The sequence below is a fragment of the Scleropages formosus genome, chromosome 10 (assembly GCF_900964775.1).
Source record: "Scleropages formosus chromosome 10, fSclFor1.1, whole genome shotgun sequence".
Lineage (NCBI taxonomy): Eukaryota > Metazoa > Chordata > Actinopteri > Osteoglossiformes > Osteoglossidae > Scleropages > Scleropages formosus.
The window spans coordinates 4,172,610-4,193,348 of record NC_041815.1 but is presented as its reverse complement, the minus strand read 5'-3'; the positions used below and the strand labels follow the sequence as shown (position 1 = coordinate 4,193,348).

General features: G+C 46.3%; 1 protein-coding gene across 3 annotated transcripts in view; it reads right to left on the bottom strand.

Annotated features, from left to right (window-relative positions):
• The window catches only part of stard13b (StAR related lipid transfer domain containing 13b), an 85,503-nt gene that overhangs the window by 43,418 nt on the left and 21,346 nt on the right, over positions 1 to 20,739 (bottom strand). The window contains exon 1 of one of the 3 annotated variants that reach the window (XM_029255331.1): positions 280 to 790. The exons of 1 other annotated variant lie outside the window; for it this stretch is intronic. In XM_029255331.1, the coding sequence (XP_029111164.1) occupies positions 280 to 403 (124 nt within the window). In that variant the 5' untranslated portion in view covers positions 404 to 790. Of the gene's footprint in view, positions 1 to 279; positions 791 to 20,739 lie in introns of those variants that run through there. One more of the 3 variants, XM_029255330.1, reaches the window with a different exon arrangement.

The following is a 20,739-nucleotide window of genomic DNA, read 5'->3' as shown; positions in this document are numbered from 1 at the left end:
CCCCGACTAAGATGCTCGTCACACACCTAAGCGCTCAGCAGCCGCTCCTTCTAGCACCTTCCTCAGGTAACAGCAGCGGGAACACACAGACAGAGAGCGCAATTTTTTGCCTCTTTAAGTCTGACTTCTTCACGGAAACACTCAACCATAGACAGCGGGATATTTACCACATCACCTGGTATTTACTACCTCGCAGGAGCGGCACTCGAACCCGAACCCACGACCTCCGCAGTGCAGGAGGAGCAAAGCCCACCGACGGCGCGACGCGATGCCACTGACCTGTGAGCCGCCTCTCGCGCACGCTCCTCCACAGCGCACCCCAGGCTCGCGACGTCTTGTGCCGCAGCTGTTCGCTGAGCGCGCGCCGCAGCCGCAGCGTCACCGACCGCCGCCTCGCGCTCATCGTGGGCTCGCGCGCATGACGAGCGAGCGCTTCGAGCGGGACGCGTAGTAGGGCTCGCGCACATCCACGGCTCCCGCCTCCCCGCTCGTCCACCTGGGCTCAGAGCGTGGGAACTCGTGGAAGGACACGGCGACACGCACGCGCCCCCCAGAGCACCACACACATGCGGGTGTAGTGGAGAGTGTGTGTGTGTGTGTGTGTGTGTGTGTGTGTGTGGATGACTGCTAGTGTGTTCTGCGCGTCCGGCCGGAGAGGAACAGCTGTGTGGCTCCTTGAAGTTTCCAGTGCGGACTGCTGGGAATGAAGAGCCCGGCAGCTCGCGCTCTCTCCCCCTCGCTCTCTCTCTCTCTCTCTCTCTTTCTCGCTCGCGCTGAGTTTTCATTTATCGTGCTTTACTGCACGCCTTCGATACAGTCAACCTTTGCCAAAAGTAATGGTCGAACGTTTGTGTAAACGAATTATTCTAGAACTAATAATAAGAAAAAAATGTACATTCCAGATTGTAACGAGCAAATACCTCTTCTTGGAATTCCCTAAGTCTTAGTGTGCTTCATTGTCGTGACAAATTTTATACACCAGGTAACAGTTATTCAAACGATAATTTTGTACAGGCTAATAGCCATAACAACGACAATACAGGTAGGGTAGAACACTGAAAAAATAAAATAAATGAAAAGTCTAACGGGGGGGGGGGGGGGGGCTACTACTGTTCCACGTGACAGAATGACAGAGGAGCAGGCGAAACACACTTCTATTTATGTACCTTTTTTGGTTGGCGCGCAGAAGCGCAGCAATGACCGGAGCTTAAAAGTGCGCTGTAACAGCAAGAATGAGGTCATTTAGACAAAGAGGTTGTTAAAAAACAACAACAAAAAACGCTTTCATTTCCTCTGTAAAGGACACTTCGCGGGCGTCGCGTGTCGCGGCGCAGAACGCGTCGCTCTCCTTGTTTGGCGCGCGCCCCCGCTGCCTCGTGCGCGCTGCCCTCTGTCTGATCTCCGCCCGTACTGAGCTGCACAGGCTTCACAAAGCACTTTATGAAAAACGCACAAACTGCACACACACATTTTCTGAACCGCTTGTCCCATACGGGGTCGCGGGGAGCCGGAGCCTAACCCGGCAACACAAACTAGTCCTTCTTAAAAAGAGGCCAACGCTCCTTTGCCGCGTGGTGCCATACAGTATCAGCACTTGGAAAACTTGAAATCTGCTTTTCTCCCCACACATTAGCAGAGGGTTCTTGCTGTAGGTCAAATTTGCGCTATTTGAGGAATAGTGCTACTGGAAATATTTAATGAGGTTTCTTAATTCTGCCCTAAAGAGATCACACACGCACTGTCTGAAGCCGCTTGTCCCAAGCGGGGTCGCGGAAAACCAGAGCCTAACCCAGCAACACAGGGTGCAAGCCTGGAGGGGGAGGGGACACACCCAGGACGGGACGCCAGTCCGTCACAAGGCAGCCCAAGCGGGACTCGAACCCCAGACCCACCAGAGAGCAGGACCCGGTCAAACCCACCGCACCCCTTCAGAGAGCATACAGTGGCCATTGGTTGATTTAATTATCCAAATGAGGCTGCTCAGATTTGCTTGCTCAGAAATGAAATAAATAGGGTACAACATGCAGTTCTTATTTTTTTCCTGAGAGAATAGCATCTCTGACAGTTTTCTCAGACCAAGACGAATTTGGATTCACATGATGAGGTTATTCTCTACATGCTCCTAACCCATTTGGCACAGCGAGTTCTCAGTGCTGCTTTATAGTGAGTGTGCATTAGTGATGAACTACAGTAAACACTCACACATGCACGGGTCTGAGTGCAGCACTTTGACAGTGCAGTGGTGCAGAGCACAGCTGGACTGTTTAAATGTGCTGGACATATGTTTGCAGCACTTTACAAGCAGTGATCCTGACAGCAGACACACAGTACACACAACTTTTCAGCTCATTAGAAAAGCGTGTGGACTGGAGTGAGTTGGAGTGTGAAAATTTGCCTCTGTGTGTGTGTGTTTGTGTGGAGAGGATCTGTCTTGCAGGGACAGTGCGCCTCTGTTTACACGACAGAGGTCGGAGGTCACGGCTAAAAATTTCCCCTGGCTTGGGAATCTGAAGAGGAAAGGACGTGCATTTTAGCTGGAGATCTGTTTCGGCACATCGGAGGGACAGAGGAATGCATCTGCCACAGTGTGTTGTGGCCCTCCTGCCATCCTCTGGGGCAACAGCACTGTCTCCAAAGATGTCCCGCTTTGCATATGTGGGCAACAAGTTGCTTCACATATAGCACATAAGGTCTCAGATGTGTGAAGTATGCAAGCGACAAACTGCCAACGGCTAACAATCAGTCCCATACTGAGGACCATGTGACAATTTCAGGAGTATCAAAACCCGTAGGCTTCCGCGGCTGTTGTCAACTGATTTAACTCTTCTGGATTAGACCGCATCGTATGGGACACTGGTTCCAACGTTTCGCTTCCCCTTTTGGAAGCATCATCAGGGTGCTGCCACATCTTGTAAACGCCAGATGTGAACTGAGTGCTGTAGCATTTCACTATTATGGACAATTATTGAAACAAAAACATTGCTGCTTTGCTAAATTCACATTTATTTAGCAGATGTTTTTCTCCAAAGGAACTTCCGAAGAACTCTATGTAGTGTTATGAGCCCACACATCTTATTCACCAAGGTGACTTACACTGCTAGATACACTAATTACAATGGGTCACTCATCCATACACCAGTGGAATGCACTCTCTCTGTCACTGACACACTATCGGAGAACCTGAACACCATGTCTTTGGACTGTGGAAGGAAACCAGAGCACCCGGAGGAAACCCACACAGACAAGGGTAGAACATGCAAACTCCACACAGACTGAGCAGGGATCAAACCCACATTCTCTCGCACCACCCAGGTGCTGTGAGATAGCAACCCTACTTGCTGTGCTATTATGGTGTTCTATGAGATACAATATGACTTAATTGTCATAAATTTAGACTTACTGAATTTTTCTTTGCGTACAGCTTAACACAATCAAAAACATAGACAAAACTGACAAATGTTTCCATTAAAGTTCTTTGTAAAAATTTTCAGGTATCTGTAACTTTAGGGATAAATGCCTGAAATGTGCTTTATAAATCAGATTTTGCCTCATTCACTCACTATCAATAACTTGCTTGTCCAGTGCAGGATCATGGTGGTCAGGTGCCTATTCCAGAAGGATATAGCACTAGGCTAGGCAGGGGACACCCTGGGTGAGATCAAGCAATCACACACACTCATTCGCTCACATGTCACACACCTGAACAAGGACTGATCCTATGTTCAACAGCACAGGCGCTGCACCACCATGCTATAAATCAAGTTTATTAGTGTTATTATAATGCAGAAAAATGCGGCTGATCACTGGATTCAGACAGCGCATGACCGACACCAACATTTATAGCCTTTACTTTATTTCACCAAAAATGTTGGTGAGCCAATCTAGCGGCAAGACTAAGGCTGCCTGTCGCATGTTTACACCGCTCAGTCCCGACGTGGCTCCATTACCGCCTCGGAAGAGCGGCAGAGAACTTCAGCACCGCGGCCGCATGACTCACAGTGACAGATCTCCCTGGCAAACCGGGCCTCGGTGCTCCAAACCCCGAAGCACCACTTTACACAGTGGGGCCTGCGTGAACTACGCAATCAATGGTTCCGTCCGACCATGTCACGCACCAGAGCCAGACGTACCGCCTGTTCCTTGGTGCAGAATGACTGGGCTCAGGACGCTGGCGGATACCACAGGAGCTTCGGCGAGAGAAGCAGCTCTAACAATAGGCTTCCCAAAATAAGGACACGGTTAACCTTTACTCGGGCAGCAGCGATGCATCTGGGACAAGACGCAGATGTGCCCCTACTTTTTATCAAACGTATGATATATGATTTGCAGTTAAACCTGTGCTGACTTTTATGTGGAAAAGCCCACATAAGAGGGTGAAGAGGTGCTCTGCTGCTGGACAGGCTGAGATGACATGGAAAAAGAGCTCAGAGGAAGCAAGGCTGCGCATGAGAACAACCTTGTTTATTTTGGCCTCTCAGACAAGTGCTTATCTCTTTCTTAGAAAAAAATAAATAAATAATGGAACTTTTTTTTTTCAACCTCGCATCACTAAAGACACACACACACAGAGAGTCTGAAACCGCTTGTCCCAAGCAGGGTCGCGGTGAGCCAGAGCCTAACCCGGCAACACAGGGCGCAAGGCTGGAGGGGGAGGGGACACACCCAGGACAGGACACCAGTCCATCGCAAGGCATCCGAAGCAGGACTCGAACCCCGGACCCACCGAAGAGCAGGACCCGGTCCCGCTGCACCACCCCACCCCTCTGCCATCACTAAAGACTGCCACTTCAATTTAATATCTGGAATGTTTCCACGAGCGTGGGGTTGAGTCTCTTCCGTGTGGCAGCTGGAAAGGCATGCAGGAGGCTGCGTGCAACGGGAACTTCCTGCCCGAGGAGTAACCGGACGCTCCGTTCTCATTGGACACGGGGCAGCATGGGAGGTCCCTGCGACTAACCTCTGGCGTCTGAAGTGCTGTTTTCCCAGGCTAATGTGTACAAGGCCTGGGAATTGTTCTCGATTCACCCTTCTGAAGGCCTGTCTGCGGCTTAGAAACTCCAACAACAGATTTCCATTTGTTTTCCAGAAGAAACACATGGGCTGAAGGTCTCCATTAGACACCGGGGGGGGGGGCTTTACCACTTTCAGCAGTGATTATGAAATCTGACCAAATGACATACTCCATAATAATGATCTCTACCATAAAGCCAGTACTTGACACATTAATTTTTTTATATTTTCAGGTAACAATAGTCATGAAGCAAAGTAAGGGTTAGTAAGTAATAATTTTTTCTTTGGATACATGCTGATTTTGTTAACAAACCTGCAAAGCGCATTTCTTTGCTGAACTAACATAGTCTCGTCAGCGCTCATCCAAACAACCTAACAATTTTACCAACTAATGATACACCATTGGAAAAGAACTGGTGATACTTAAGTGAAAGGACTGAGGTCGTGGTTAAGGACACTTCATGCATGAGGTTTGCCAATTCAAGCCACACCACCTTGCTACTGATGGCAGTGCCCCTGAGTGAGGTACTTAGCATGAATTGCTTCGGTAAAATATCGATCTGTATAAATGGATCAAACACCATAGGTCCCATTGAATAAAACTGTCAGTTTATAATAAATATAACACAAGCTGGTCACGGAGCTAGAACAGTGCTGCCTGTTAGTGGTGTCTTTGTCACAGACAAGTGTATTGCTAATATTACACAACATTCACATTTACACTTACATTTACATTTATTTATTTAGCAGACGCTTTTCTCCAAAGCGACTTCCAATGAACTCTGTGTAGTGTTATTAGCCCACAATCCTTATTCACCGTGGTGACTTACACTGCTAGATACACTCCTTACACTGGGTCACTCATCCATAACTCATTCACTCGTTTATTCATTTAGTAGACACTTTTCTCCAAAGCGACATGCATCTCGTAGAAAATACAACGTGCACAATACATTAGGAGAAAGAAAGACTTAGATGCAGACGCGGGATTCTAAAGGACAGTGAGTTTGTTACTTTACACCATTTGAACCATACTGGTGTGAACTGTTCTTTCATACACCAGCCTAAATGCATCTGACCATGCTTTAGAAATCTACTGGACATGGGTGCTTTGAGTCAAATCGCAGAAAAAATTCCTGAAATCTATATTAATAGTAAGGGGGCTCATGTGATGCGATGGCGGAGCAAAATAGAAAAGCTGGAACAACCATCTCAAATCAAGTCTCTTATGGGGAATACGCTGCTTTCACTCTATTCGCGATCACAACCGTTGTCGCAAATGCAGAACACAACATAGCACTGGGATGCCGCTTAGCAGTCTGACAAATAGAATCTGTTCAGTCTCAGAAAGCAATAAAAAAATCCATGGGAAAAATTCCACAATCCGTAAAGCACCTGGCTTCCATTATGGGGCACACACACATACATATGCACAAAAAGGAAGAAAGAGTTGATGGTCTGCAATGCATTAGCAGAGCTGATGTTCCACACGCTTGACTTGTACAGCTTTCACAATGGCTTCTTAGCAGAAACCTTTACGTTTGATGGTGGCAAAAGAAGTTGGCGCTGCTGTCTCAGCGCCTGGGTGCTGTTAAAGGACATGGGTTCAGTCCCTGCTCAGTATGTGTGGAGTTTCCATGTTCTCCTCTTTGTGTGGGTTTCCTCCAGGCGCTCTGGTTTCCTCCCACAGTCTAAAGATGTTCAGGTAGTGACAGGGTGTGCTTCACTCATGAATGGATGAGTGACTCGTTGTAAGTGGTGTATTTACCAGTGTAAATCACTTGGGGGGATAAGGTGTGGGATGGTAACAGCAGATAGAATTCATTGGAAGTCGCTTTGGAGTAAAGCGACTGCAAAATGAAGTGATGCAAATGTGTCCAATTAGCTTTCTTTAAATGACAAATGGAATTAGCTGTTAAAACTGCTTAATCTGTGGGATTAATCAATTTTATTTCTCGATAATAACCATTCGGGGATCTCAGAGATTAAAACTGGATGAAAATTAGCTTTACGACATTTTTAGGATTTTATTGAAAAAAAAAGAATTTTGATCAGAACGCGGTTTTGCAGAATTTTCAAAAACAAACTGACTGCTGACCCCTGAAATAAAATAACAGACTAATAGAAGAGTTATTTCCCTCCGTCAGGAAAAAAAAGAAATCTTCACCACTGCTGAGGTGGCGTACGTGCAGAATGGGCATCACCGCAAAGACTTTTAATTTACTTCATAACGACCTTTGGCCTTACACTGCAGAGGTCAGCGCCACGCCACAGCCCCTGATGAATGGGAGGAGTTAAAGGTGAGGGCGAAATCAAAAGACTTCCGTGGATGTCTCACCGCAGGCCCGTCCATTTTTAGGCGAGTTTAATTTTGCTGGTATGCCGCTCGTCTGTCACGCAGCGCCTGGCTACAGTAAACAGAGGCGCTTCAGACATCCCAGACAACCAGGAGAGAAAGTATTACTCTAGTAATTAGAATTATGTTAATGCTTCGACGAGGTCGTGCTTCCTTTTCCTTCAGTTAAGAAACATAGCTAAATGTTAAATGCTAAAGCTAAATGCTACTCCCCAGACAAGCCTTATTCAGCTGCTGCTCTGGGACTGTATGTGATTGTTTGTGCATCTTATAATATTAAAAAAAATGACGAAAAAATTGGTAGGAGGGTATCAGGATTTGACAATCCTGTGTTTTATGCACCTACTTGAAGGATGAACCTCGGTGCAGCAGGTGGTAGGGAACAAACTAGGTTTGCTTGAGTCTTCTCTTATGTAATGCATAAATTGTACTTTTGCTGAGATGTACGTCGCTTTGGACTAAAGCGTCTGCTAAATGTAAATGTAAATTATGGCAATTCCTATGTAGGCAGGATTCTGAGAAACTGGTTCATTCTTTTGTTTCAAGCAGGCTTGACTATTGTAATGCTTTATTATCGGGTTGTCCATAGCAAACTGTATCCACGCTACAGTTGCTACAAAATACTGCTGCAAGAATTGTCACTAGAACTAGGAAGTACGACCATATAACACCGGTACTTAAATCGTTACATTGGCTCCAGGTCGCATTTAGAGTTGATTATTACATCCTACTTTTGACCTATGAGGCAATACATGGCGTTGCTCCATCTTAACTTTGTGAGATTATTGATTCTTATATCCCAGGACGAAATCTTTGTTCATTGGAGGCAGGTTACCTTAAAGTACCTGTGATCAATAAGACCTCAGTAGGAGTTCGCACCTTTAGCTACCGAGCACCTAAACGGTGGAATACTCTACTACTTACTGTCAGAAATACTCCATCTGTGTCAGTCTTTAAATCCAGACTAAAGACTTACATGTTTCCTTGGGAATATCACCATGAAATGTAATTCCACTTGACTGTGTTTCTGTTTTTCCCACATCTGCATTAAAATGCATTAAACTGTCTAATTTCTTTAAGTTATTAATTACTAACAATTTCTTTTAGTTGAGCATTGTTTCCCTTCAATAAGACCTGAGGAGGCTGACTGGCCGTTACAGAAGCACCCCATGCTGACTGAAAATGATGACCAACCGCCATGATGGATGAGACATACCTCGGTGAACTGGGAAATCGAGTTATCATACATTATTAGTTGTAACCTGACTTAGAAGTCTTGTTAAATCAAGAATGCCTAGGAGAGGTGGGCAGCCACTAGCACTTGGACCCCCAGAGGTTTTTTTCTCCCTTAACTTTCAATTGGGAGTTTTTTGTTCCTTTCCTCCATGGCCAGTACGCATACCTATAACTTTGATAAATGTACAGTAATATCTCGCCCTACATCGTTAATTGGTTCCAAAGGGCGCGACTTAAGTCGAAAAATGACGGAAAACAAAATAACCCCTAAAAAAACGATTTAGACCCCCTATAAACCCCTAATAAGCAGTCCTCTTAAGTGTATATACTTCAATTAATGATAAAGTAAAGAAAAAACAAAACAAAAAAAAACTTGACATTATCGACGCCGAACGGCAGGTAAATAAGGCGATATTTTTTTTTTTTATTTTTAAGCTTATAATTGATTTTATAGATTACAAAATATTATTTTATATACTTGAACATTTATTTTTATTTGCTTTTACACTTTTTTATTGTTTTTAAGTGATTTTTAAGTTTTTAACAATTTTTAATATTTTCCGCTGACCGAGGTAAAGTCGCGTCAGCCGACTGAAGATGAATTGTATTTTTCCATATATATTTAACAAAAAACCGACGTAAGGTCGAAATCGACACAACATGAGACGACATAGGGCGAGGTATTACTGTATTGATAATGTATTAGGCTAGTCTGTAGTTAACTGTCTGTTGGATTTTGTTTCTTTGCCTTATGCCTTTGTTCAGGCCCTGTGTTACTGTGTGAGAAGTGTGCTCTACAATAATAAATTGATTTGAATTAGTTTCACATGAATTAGTTGCTTTCAGGTCAAGAAAACACAATAAAGTAAAATATACAGTTTATTTGTATACACAGAATGGCATTAAAACAAAATAGTGCATCAATGCCAAGGACTTCAATATAAATAATGAATAAATGAATTTGATACCAGAACTAGGCCACTTGCAGACTAGAAAACTGAAAAAATAACAGGTGGAGAGAAAAGCAGAATGACCAAAGCAACCAGCCAGGTGTCAGGGCTCATGCTGGTGGCTGCAGATCCCACACATAACGTTTGTTACCGGTAAACTAGCACTGGTGCCAAAGGACTCAAGAGGCCAAGCTTCCCTGAACCAAAGTCGGGCCATTTGCCGGTGCCCGGGCGGGACCTGCCCCCTAGTGAGGAAGAGAATATACACACATCTGCTGTTGAACAACCTTCATTGGGGATCCATTATAACAAGGGAAAAGAGAAAAGCGATAAGGCCTGTCAGAATCAGGAGAGCCTTGTCTATTGTGCCACTGCTCATCGTTTCTTTAAGGCACTTCAATTCCTATTATCCGACTGAGTAAAACTAGCATGAGCTCTAAAATACATAAAAGCAGAATTCAGCACACTGTGGCAAGACACGAAGAATTTCTTATTTGCTTTTCAAAGCTTAATTGCTTTAGAGGGGACCTATGTGGTGGAGATCCAGGACGGATCTCCTCTGGAGAGTCTCAGTTCGGTGCTGCTGTGCAGGCGTGTGCTCTGAGCCGTGTGGACCCCTGAGCCCCGTTAGCGGAAATGACTGTGATGCCCCTCTGCACTTCCAAAGGGTCTTTGTCCTGATGAAGCACCTGGACCCGTGCCGCGGCAAGCTGTGTTACAAACTCCCCCAACACCCACACCAAGGAAAGAGTCCATTGATGGAACATCCCGCAGAGCCACTGTGGTTTCCAGTGGAAGGAAAACAGCGTATATCAGATAGGGTGCGTCAACTTCCAGAAACATTTTCATTCATCTTTTGTTGTGTAAGACCTGACTGAGTGCCGGAGTTGCATTCGTGTTGAAATCAGAAAGAAATTCTGCCATGCAAACAAAACTATTTTAAAATGTCCCACTAGCATCCCCGCTTTCGAGTGCGGTGGTTCGGAACTGCAGCAACTGTTCTGCTTTATGAATGTGTCAGCTGTGTAAATCTCTGTGGATGAAATTTTCTGCTAAGCAACTGCAATAAATAAAAAGCATCAGTGGGAAATGGTGTGCCGTGCTGCAGTGTATCACGGAGGCCAACTCCCTGACTCATTATTCCTTGACTAAAACCTGCTCTCTGCAGGTTCTGACTCCCCCTTCCCCACCAAATCCAGCAACCCCAACCCTGTGTCCTCCAGCCGTCCGCTTGCCATCCTCAGAACCATGGCAGCTGAGTGGTGGACCAACCTGACAGCTTGTGCTGGAGCTGTTTGGGATTAACTTGTCTCCTGACACAGAATACCTTAATCCCCACATGGGTGGGAAATCAAAAAAAAAAAACAAGAAAACCTAGTTGCTCTGATTCTCATTAAACAAAGGCGGGGGGGGGGTTAGACACAAGAGGCTGTAATCCCTTTCCATCTTGTCAAGTGCACTGAGGTAGTCTGTATGGGCTCCACGTAACAAGTAAAGATCATTAAACAGAGTTTTTTTTTTCAGAACCGCTTGTCCCATACGGGGTCATGGGGAACCGGAGCCTGACCAGTTAATCAAAATAAAGGAAACTGAACTGAACTGATTTGCTGCCAGTACAACCAAAAACCTGAAGACATACAATTGCGTGTACTCTCTGTTCCTTGGGAAAGTCTGTAGGGTCTCCACCATGTCAAGCTATTACTCACTCATCCTCGTGACTAACTGAAGTGGCTAGATCTACTGCAATTCACCCATCAGTCTCACTCATTAAGACATCAAAATGATCACTAGATGAACTGCTGAGAGAGGGTTGAGACACATCTGGGTAAAATGGAAGGTCATTATCCCACAGGAGAGGGAGGAATGATGAAGGCTTATCACACAACCTCATGTAAAAAAAAAAAAACTTTGATTTCTACTATTGGTAAGTAAAAAAAGAAACACTGACCTTTATGGTTTGTCTGTGTGCTGAGACTGTGATGGAACTGGTTTGTATTTATGCTCAGTAGACTTGGATTACTTTACTGGATGAGATGTTGCGCTGGATGGATGTAGTTAGACAGTAGAGCCTTGTTAATGCAAACACCTTAAAGCTGTACTCTACATTTGGAAGGAAATGAACTGTAAAAATACACAGATGTGTAAAAAGGTGCACGATTCTCCACGGTCACTCTGTGGAAGCAAACAGCAGGCTTGACTACACTGCGGAACCCGCCAGTCATTTTCCATCCATCCTCATGTGGAATTTTTCATACGTCCGTCGTGCCAGAAGCGGGCCTTTGTAGCCTGGGCCAGATCTGTGAATGATGAGCGCTTGATATATTTAACCCATGAAGTCACCCATCTGGGTCATTTCAGGGGGAAGCAAAATAATAACAAAAGCTAATGAAGAACTGGCAACTCAGGGCAGTCAGGAAAGAGTAGCACAAGGGACGCAGAGTGACTGGATGATTCCGATTCCTCTTTTAAATTACAGGCTGACTGGACAAAAATGCAGGAAAATGCTGAAGGACAGACCAAGTGTAGGAAATACCAATGTTTTTTTCTGCGGGTTGCCATGGTGAAACCTTCACATGTTAGCAAGCTGTGTGACTCAACTTTCCTAATTCATGGACTATAGATAACTCAGTATATATCTTGGCCTTGTCAGGCATCCAGAGCCCAAAGCATCCCCCTTCCTCCACCTCAGTCCGCCGCAGCCCCAGCCCCCCCACACTTCCTCATCCCGGCATCCCCGAGCTACGGGTTGTGACATTCCCAGAGAGGTCGTAACATTGACCGGCTCCACGATCCCCCACCACAATCTCATAATGAAAACAGCAGTCACATCAGGGAGGGGAAGAGGAGGTAAATCCAATAACGCTGTTTCCTCATCCCGAGAGGGACAGATTCACATGTTACGAACTAATTCCAGACTCTTCACCCAGACCCACAGAGATGACCATTTTAGACATGTTCTTATTCATAAAACCAGTTTTAGTGGTTCACTATCAGGTTGGAACTCACAACCAGCAGGGATTTTCTTGTTTCTCCTTTCTGCTTTCACTCCACCTGTTTATGCTTGGTGGATTTTGGGGTGCAGCCCTCCTTTCTGGCTGGGATCATCTGTGTGTGAGAGCGAGATGACCCACCGCTGCTGCCCGGGACCCCGCGATAGGTGGCCAAGGGGGGATGATGACCTCTGGGTGGGAAAGCAGTGTCAGCTTGGGAGACCAGCTGGGAAGCGTTTGGGAGAGATTTCTGGGGGGGTTCGGAGGAGAGGGAGCAGAGAGGTCTCGCACACAAAGTTGGACAAAAATTCTGGAACAAATTACCAGCCTTGGAAGTTATGTAACAGTAGATGGTGCGTCACTCGTGGTAGCAGGGCACACGCAGTTTACAATACCACGCTTACTGCATCTGGCAGACAGAGGAGGCGTTTCGTGCATACATGAATGTTCACATTGACTCATGTTTAATAGGGCTACTCTGGAGGAAATGCTTAAAAAACCCTTAAAAATAATTAATCAGTGATATTTATAAGTTCTAATAAATACTGTGTCTTCCATGACATCATTGTTACCAGTATATTTGACAGAAAGAGCCATAATGCCGTTGAACTGAACTCCATGGTCAGCCTAAAGAAGAGCATCGGCTGGTTGGAATAAATTAGATTAAGCTCCACACACACACACACACACAGCATCTGAAACCACTTGTCCCATATGGGGTTGCGGGGAGCCAGAGCCTAACCCGGCAACACAGGGCACAAGGCTGGAGGGGGAGGGGACACACCCAGGATGGCACCCCCAGCAGGACTTGAACCCCAGGCCACTAGAGAGCAGAACCTGGCCAAACCCACTGCACCACCCCGTTTTGAAGCCACAAACTCAATATACAAAAAACGTTATTAAAGAATTAATTACAATTGCACATATAATCAGTAAGAAACTCGATTCTCTGTCACTCTGTCTCTCACATACAGCTACATACAAAAGCCCATTGACTACTGTGTGTCCCAAAAATGTGCTGCTGGACCAGAGAATAAAAAAATACCAATTTTCCAGTTCATAGATGGAGTGAAGATGCCACTGTTCTTTGGCAAACTGAACAAACACCAAAAGCAGTGAGGCACTCTCCAACCAAGCAATTTCAAGAACCGCTTGTCCTGAGCAGGGTCACGGTGAGCCAGAGCCAATCCTGGAGATATTGGGCACAAGGCTAAAGGGGTGGATGGGGGGGCACACCCTTGATAGGAAGCCAGTCCATTGCTGGGCCACAACTAGGTAAGCAGCCACACACTTGCTCAAGGGCACCACAGCTGGAAGCGGGGATTGAAGCTAAAGGCAGCTGCTCCAACCACGACGCCACCAGCCGCCTGTGAGGAGCTCTTTCCCTATCTAATACTGACAGACCATCAAAATTTTAGACAAGACACAAAGACACCCATGCCGCAGTTCACAAGACCTTGATCTGCAAGAATTCCTTGTAAAAGACAATTGCAGTTATCATAACTTCCATCTACAATCTGCTGACTGCAGGTAGGAGAAATTCCTTATGAAGCAAAAACGACAACTTACTTAAAAAAGTGAAAAAGTAGAAACCATGCAAGACAGCAACTAAAAGTGGTATGGAGTTCAGGGAGACAGCTGAAGGACATGCCTCTACTTGTCCTTCAACATTACTGCAGATCATAACCACTTCCGTTTTCTGCTGACAATTTGCCCAATCTGATAGCCCTCCAGTCTCTCCTTGAGGTGAAGCAATCACATCTTTCCCATCAGTCCTTTTGGCATGGTCCTGAGATCACCAGCCAAACTCAAAATCTCAGAATCGACAAATAATACCGGGAAACATCCATGTTGTGCTGCATACTCATATTCTAGCTACAAACCAGGTGGGAGTGCTGGATTATCCTCCAGATTATGTGAGGAGAACATCATCTGTCATACCACAAGTAGACCAAAAGGCAGTGGGAGCGATGGGGGGCTATAAGCCATCTGCAAAATGTGTCTAAAAATAACATAGACCAGAACAGACCAGTTTGTAGACATTTTTACTGTATGTCTGTGTTTTCCTTAAACAAATCCAAACTCTCCCACCGTCTGTTTGTGTGCGGCTTTGGGAACATAAAAAAGACCTAAAAAAAACAATCAACTGGAGCACAAGGGTTCAATATTTTTCCATGAACGTCTAGTGGGCTTCTTTCGTTGTTGAAACAAACGGGGTGATGCTGTACGCAATAGAGTCTTTAGAGATGGTTATCAGTTTGTCACCGGTCTTTGGTGATTGAACAGGAGAAATTGAACCCTGGCCAAGCTGCAAAAAAAGCTGTAGATCTTAGCTAATGAAAATTAAAGAGCATTAACCACTGACATTGCAATCAAGGGAACTGGGAGGTCGGGTTTTGCACTAGTCAGCCACCAGTTCCTTTAGCCTCTAACACAGCACAGGCATCTCTGCAGACTTCTGCAGCTAATCAGGAGATGGGGTTAATGCCCCCTGAGGTGAAAAGTCCACTCCCACCGGCATCCCCTCCACTCTCTGTGAACTTTCAACCTAGGAGGCTCACGCAAGCAAAAAACACACTCACAACCACACGCTCATTGCCACGTCACCTGAGTATTAGCTGCTAGTTTGTCCGGACAAAACACTCTGGCCCACACAGTCATTGTGTTGGACATACGGCAAATAATTTTAAGTAGTGCTTTAACCTAACATTATAAATTGGAGAAAAGTGTAGAACAAATTATTATTATTATTATTATTATTATTATTATTATTATTATTATAAAAAGATCAAATCTAATGGGATTATAGGGGGCTGTGGTGGCACAGTGGTACAGTGGGTTGGACCAGGTCCTGCTCTCAGGTGGGTCTGGGATTCAAATCCCGCTTGGGGTGCCTTGCGATGGACTGGTGTCCTGTCCTGGGTGTGTCCCCTCCCCCTCCAGCCTTACTCCCTGTGTTGCTGGGTTAGGCTCCGGTTCCCCGCGACCCCATATGGGACAAGCAGTTCAGATAGTGTGTGTGTGTGTGTGTAATGGGATTATACTACAATAAACTTAACCCAGATAATGCTCCCAGATCAGTCTCTACAGGCCAGGCAGTACTGGAAAATTGCCTTGATTTTTTTCCCCTTTTGCTGGACTTGCTAATCAGAATTAAAATACAGAGGTCTAGACTTCTGGGCATATCTGACAATCAGCAGCAGCCCTTATAGGTCAATGACTAATCTAATGCCAAGTCTCTACCATGGGGAGAGTATATACACACACACACACACACACACACACTGTCTGAAGCGCTTGTCCCGAGCAGGACCACGGCAAACCGGTGCCTAACCCGGCAAGACAGGGCACGAGGCTGGAGGGGGAGGGGGCACACCCCGCAAGGCACCTGAAGCATGACTTGAACCCCAGACCCACCGCACAGCTGGACCCCCTGGGGAGGGTAGCTATCCTATAATGCACATGGGTAGCTTATCCCCAAACACACACACACACTTTCAGAACCGCTTGTCCCTTACGGGGTCACGGGGAACCGGAGCCTACCCGGCAACACAGGGCGTAAGGCCGGAGGGGGAAGGGGACACACCCAGGACGGGACGCCAGTCCGTCACAAGGCACCCCAAGCGGGACTCGAACCCCAGACCCACCGGAGAGTAGGACTGCGGTCCAACCCACTGCGCCACCGCACCCCCTCTATCCCCAAACAAAAAACAGAAAATTATGTAAATGACAATATAAAGCTCAAATGCCAGAACAAAATTAAACCAGCTTTACAGGCAGAAAGGTGTTGTGCTCATTTGATTGTTCTGTTTTGCTGCCGTCATTTTTTGTTTCCTGCAGTGCCTATGCTTGGATGTTTACTTTGTTCATTGTCTGACTCACACACACACACACACACACACACACACACACACACACACACACAAACCTCTTGTCCTGAGCAGGGGGGTTTGCGGTGAACCAGAGCCTAAGCCGGCAACACAGGGCGTTATGCTGGAGGGGGAGGGGACACACCCAGGAAGGGATGCTAGGATGTCGCATGGCATCCCAAACGGGATTTTAACCCCAGACCCAACCGGAAAGCGGGACCTGGCCAAACCTGCTGTGCCACCATGCCCCGCTACTGTCTAACTGCTCACATGAATTTAGGACATACGTGCTCCACTAACTGTAACGCTGCCTCACAAAAGCAAAAGCTCTGACTGAACTTGAGTAGCAGGTATTCAAGAGGCCAGCACCACCTAGGGTTTACCCTCATGTCTTCAGAAAGCCATGTGACTCGTCAGAGACAATACTGCACTATGTCAAATGAGCAGTAAAAGGTAAGAGAAGCTGAGAGAAAATGCAGGAGAGATGAGATAGAGAAAGCTGGAGAGGGAGAAAAAGATGAAGGGAGGGAGCAAGGAGAGACAGACAGAGGAAGGACTGATTTATAATCAAGAGCTAAGCTCTTTTGCATTCAAGAGATAAATTCAGGCATGCTGTTGCGCAACAACGGGATTAAGAGATTACTGATGTGTTTTGGTGTTTTATCAGAGTGCTGGAAATTCAGCCATGGTGACCGGGGGGAAGCGTGATATTAAGCACTAGGAAATGTAGCTGGCTCAAATCTGGAGAGGTGGGATACCATGTGCGGGAGCAACTGTCATTCAGCAGGTGCTGCAGCAGTTAAGGGCTTGGAACTGAAAGGTTTGGTCATGATGATCCATAGCAATATGATTGATCATGAATGATTATTTGGCAATATAGCATTACTGTCATGCCCAGGGGGTGCATGGTGGCACAGTGGGTTTGGCCTGTGCCTGCTCTCTGCTGGGTCTGGGGTTTGAGTCCTGCTTGGGGTGCCTTGTGGCAAACTGGTGTCCCGTCCTGGGTGTGTCCTTTCCCCCTCCAGCCTTATGCCCTGTGTTGCTGGGTTAGGCTCTGGCTTGCCATGACTCTGCTTAGGACAAGTGGTTTCAGACTGTGTGTGTGTGTGTGTGTGTGTTGTGCCCTGCACTATGCCCCAGGCACCTGATCTTACTCAGCCTGACCATGTATAAAGGGTGCCAGTCCACCACCGTCCCTATGCGGAGTTTCACCAGAGACAACTGTTCCCTCTGTGCCTAAGAAACCTACTGCAGTTCCATGTCCTATTCCCCTACACTTCTGAACCCAGTTCCTTGTCTCCTTGCTCCCAACCACTTGCCTCTTCTCTCAACTTTGTATTCAGATCTTCCTTCTAACCCAGATTGCTGATCACCTGACCATTCAACCGACCACGAATACCAGCCTAATCCTTTGGATTCCAATAAACAAACCTGCACTTGGGTCCAGCCTCCTTCGTGTCCTCTGTTTGGTCTGACAATTTCTGAGCTTGGTAAGATAAAAACTAAAGTTTGCTCAGCAAATAAATAACAAAATGTTTGCTGATCTGAGGCTACTTGAGTCACAGTTTAATTATAGATCATTTTTGGCATGAAGATAGCAACGGAGCAAAAGTGAAATAAATTAGTACAGTTTGAAACAGCAGAAGGGTAACCTTTTCACTTTTAATCTCCTCCAAAGCCTGAATAAATCTTGACCTGTCAATGTTAATCAACTGACGGTAAGAGAATGAATCTGTAGCTGTAATCACACACATTGCCTGAGACCGCTCGTCCCAAGCGGGGTCGCAGCAAACGGGAGCCTAACCCTGCAACACAGGGAGTAAGGTTGAAGGGGAATCGGACAAACCCAGGATGGGACGCCAGTCCATCACAAGGCACCCCAAGCAGGGCTCAAACCCCAGACCTGCCAGAGAGCAGGCACAGGCCAAACCCACCACGCCAGTGCAGCTGTAGTCTGTAATGCTGATTGGGGGTCAGGCAAACCCCTTACAATAAGCACATTGCATTTGAGGGTTTTTTGCATGTTACTGGACCAAGCTGACACATGCATGCTATTTTAATTACAGCCCTGATCAAGAGTTTGGATTATTTTTTTCAGTTGGCAAACCTACAACACAGTGAAGGCACGAAAGTTTAAGCAAATACAACAGTCTATACGGCTAAGAGCAAAAGTTTCTTATTCAAACAAGGCCCCCTTTCCTTGTTCAAATACACGGACATGGTGCTGTTGACTCACAGACCGTGTCTACTGATCCCTGTCACCCACAATGGAGACACAGTCCAGTATAAAGACTGAAGTGCAGCAGAGAGCTTTGTTTACTTTCAGCTGCTGTCAAATTTTACAGGTCAAGTAAAATGATCATATAATCTTGGTTACAGCAGAACCAAGAAATGTGGAAGTCAAATATTCCTCACAACTATGTATACATGAGTATCACAAAGAATTGTAGGGCTTTATTTTATTCATGGGCTGTGGTGGCGCAGTGGGTTGAACTGGGTCCTGCTCTCCAGTGGGTCTGGGGTTCAAGTCCTGCTTGGGGTGCCTTGTGACGGACTGGCGTCCTGTCCTGGGTGTGTCCCCTCCCCCTCTGGCCTTACGCCCTGTGTTGCCGGGTAGGCTCTGGCTCCTTGCAACCCTGTATGGGACAAGTGGTTCAGAAAGTGTGTGTGTGTGTGTGTGTGTGTGTGTGTGTGTGATTCATGGGGGGTGTGGTGGCACAGTAGGCTTGGCTGGCTCCTGCTCTCTGGTGGGTCTAGGGTTTGAGTCCTGCTTGGGGTGCCTTGTGATGGACTGGTGTCCTGTCCTGGGTGCACCCCCTCTCCCTCCAGCCTTGCACCCTGTGTTGCTGGGTTGGGTTCCTGTTCACCATGACCCTGCTTGGGACAAGCAGTTTCAGTCAGTGTGTGTGCTTTATTCATGACTGATATTGCATTGCTCAATGTACTCTGAAGGAATCAAATATTAGGTGTGTTCAAGAATTGACCTCTCTTTGTACACCTTCTCCTATATAAGGCCTCTCTGTATATATGACACTCCTTCTGTGTGTTCTTGTAATGTTTCTGGGGCTGTGGTTCAAAGCAGCAGAGTCAGTGTCCCTTCTATCTCAGCCTGCAGCTCTTTTACATTTATTTATTTAGTAGACACTTTTGTCCAGTGAACTCTATGGAGTGTTATGAGGCCACATACCTTATTCACCAAGGTGACTTACATTGCTAGATACACTACTTACACTGGGTCATTCATCCATACATCAGTGGAACACACTCTCGCTGTCACTCACACACTGTGGGTGAACCTGAACAGCATGTCTTTGGACTGTGGGTGGAAACCAGAGCACCTGGAAGAAACCCACACAGGCACGGGGAGAACATGCAAACTCCACACAGACTGAGTGAGGCTCAAACCCACATCCTTTCGCACCACCCAGGTGCTGTGAGACAGCAGCACTACTCACTGTACCAGTGTGTCATCCGCTTAAACTTGTAAACTTGGGGACGCACAAACACAGACTGTTAAAAAGACACTTTAAACACTCCACACTGAACATCAACCATATGAAACATAGGAGACAGACTTTGAAAGGATTTAATTAGAATGAAGCTTAAAAAATAATACTCCTATCAGCTCCTCAGCCCCCTGCCTGCAACCCAAAACACTCTGCTGTACTTGGGCCCACTCTTCATACCAAGTCAAATATTCACACATCAATCACAGGTCCTCACACCTCTGAATCTTTATTATATGAGAAAAACCCTAAAAAGAGAACCAGTTGGCCGCTGATCTCTTTGCATATTCCTTTCATGAGATACCCAAGCCACCTGTGGTTGTCACTCAGTTGTCTTAGGCCAGAGCAATAGGACCCTGCAAACAGGAGCAAATGTTCAGGGGTCAGTCCCCAGACTAGAGAAATCCCACCGCTCTCACAAGAGCGCTGACTGAACGCATCCAGCGGAACGCAGAAATGCCACCGCGGCGCACTAGACGGCTACATTCTGTTAGTGAGTGCAGGCCTCAGACCAGAACAACACCCCATGGAGGAGCGGTACCAACGGGAAACGTAGCTAGATAACAGATCATGGAAAAGATTCGCAAGCGGAATCTGGAATCTCTCTGTCTGTCTTTCAAGCACAATGGTGTCTTTATTTTTTGCAGATGAGCCGTTTCTGTTAGGCGAACAGTAACCTCTCACACTGATGTAAGGAGAATGTTGTCTGAAACTGACAAGACTCCCTAGAGCATGTTGTTTAGTGAAGAACAGCCATCTGCACTGCATAACTGCCACTACGGATGATGGCAAATGTCTTTGGTCTCTGGTTGGCAGACCTTC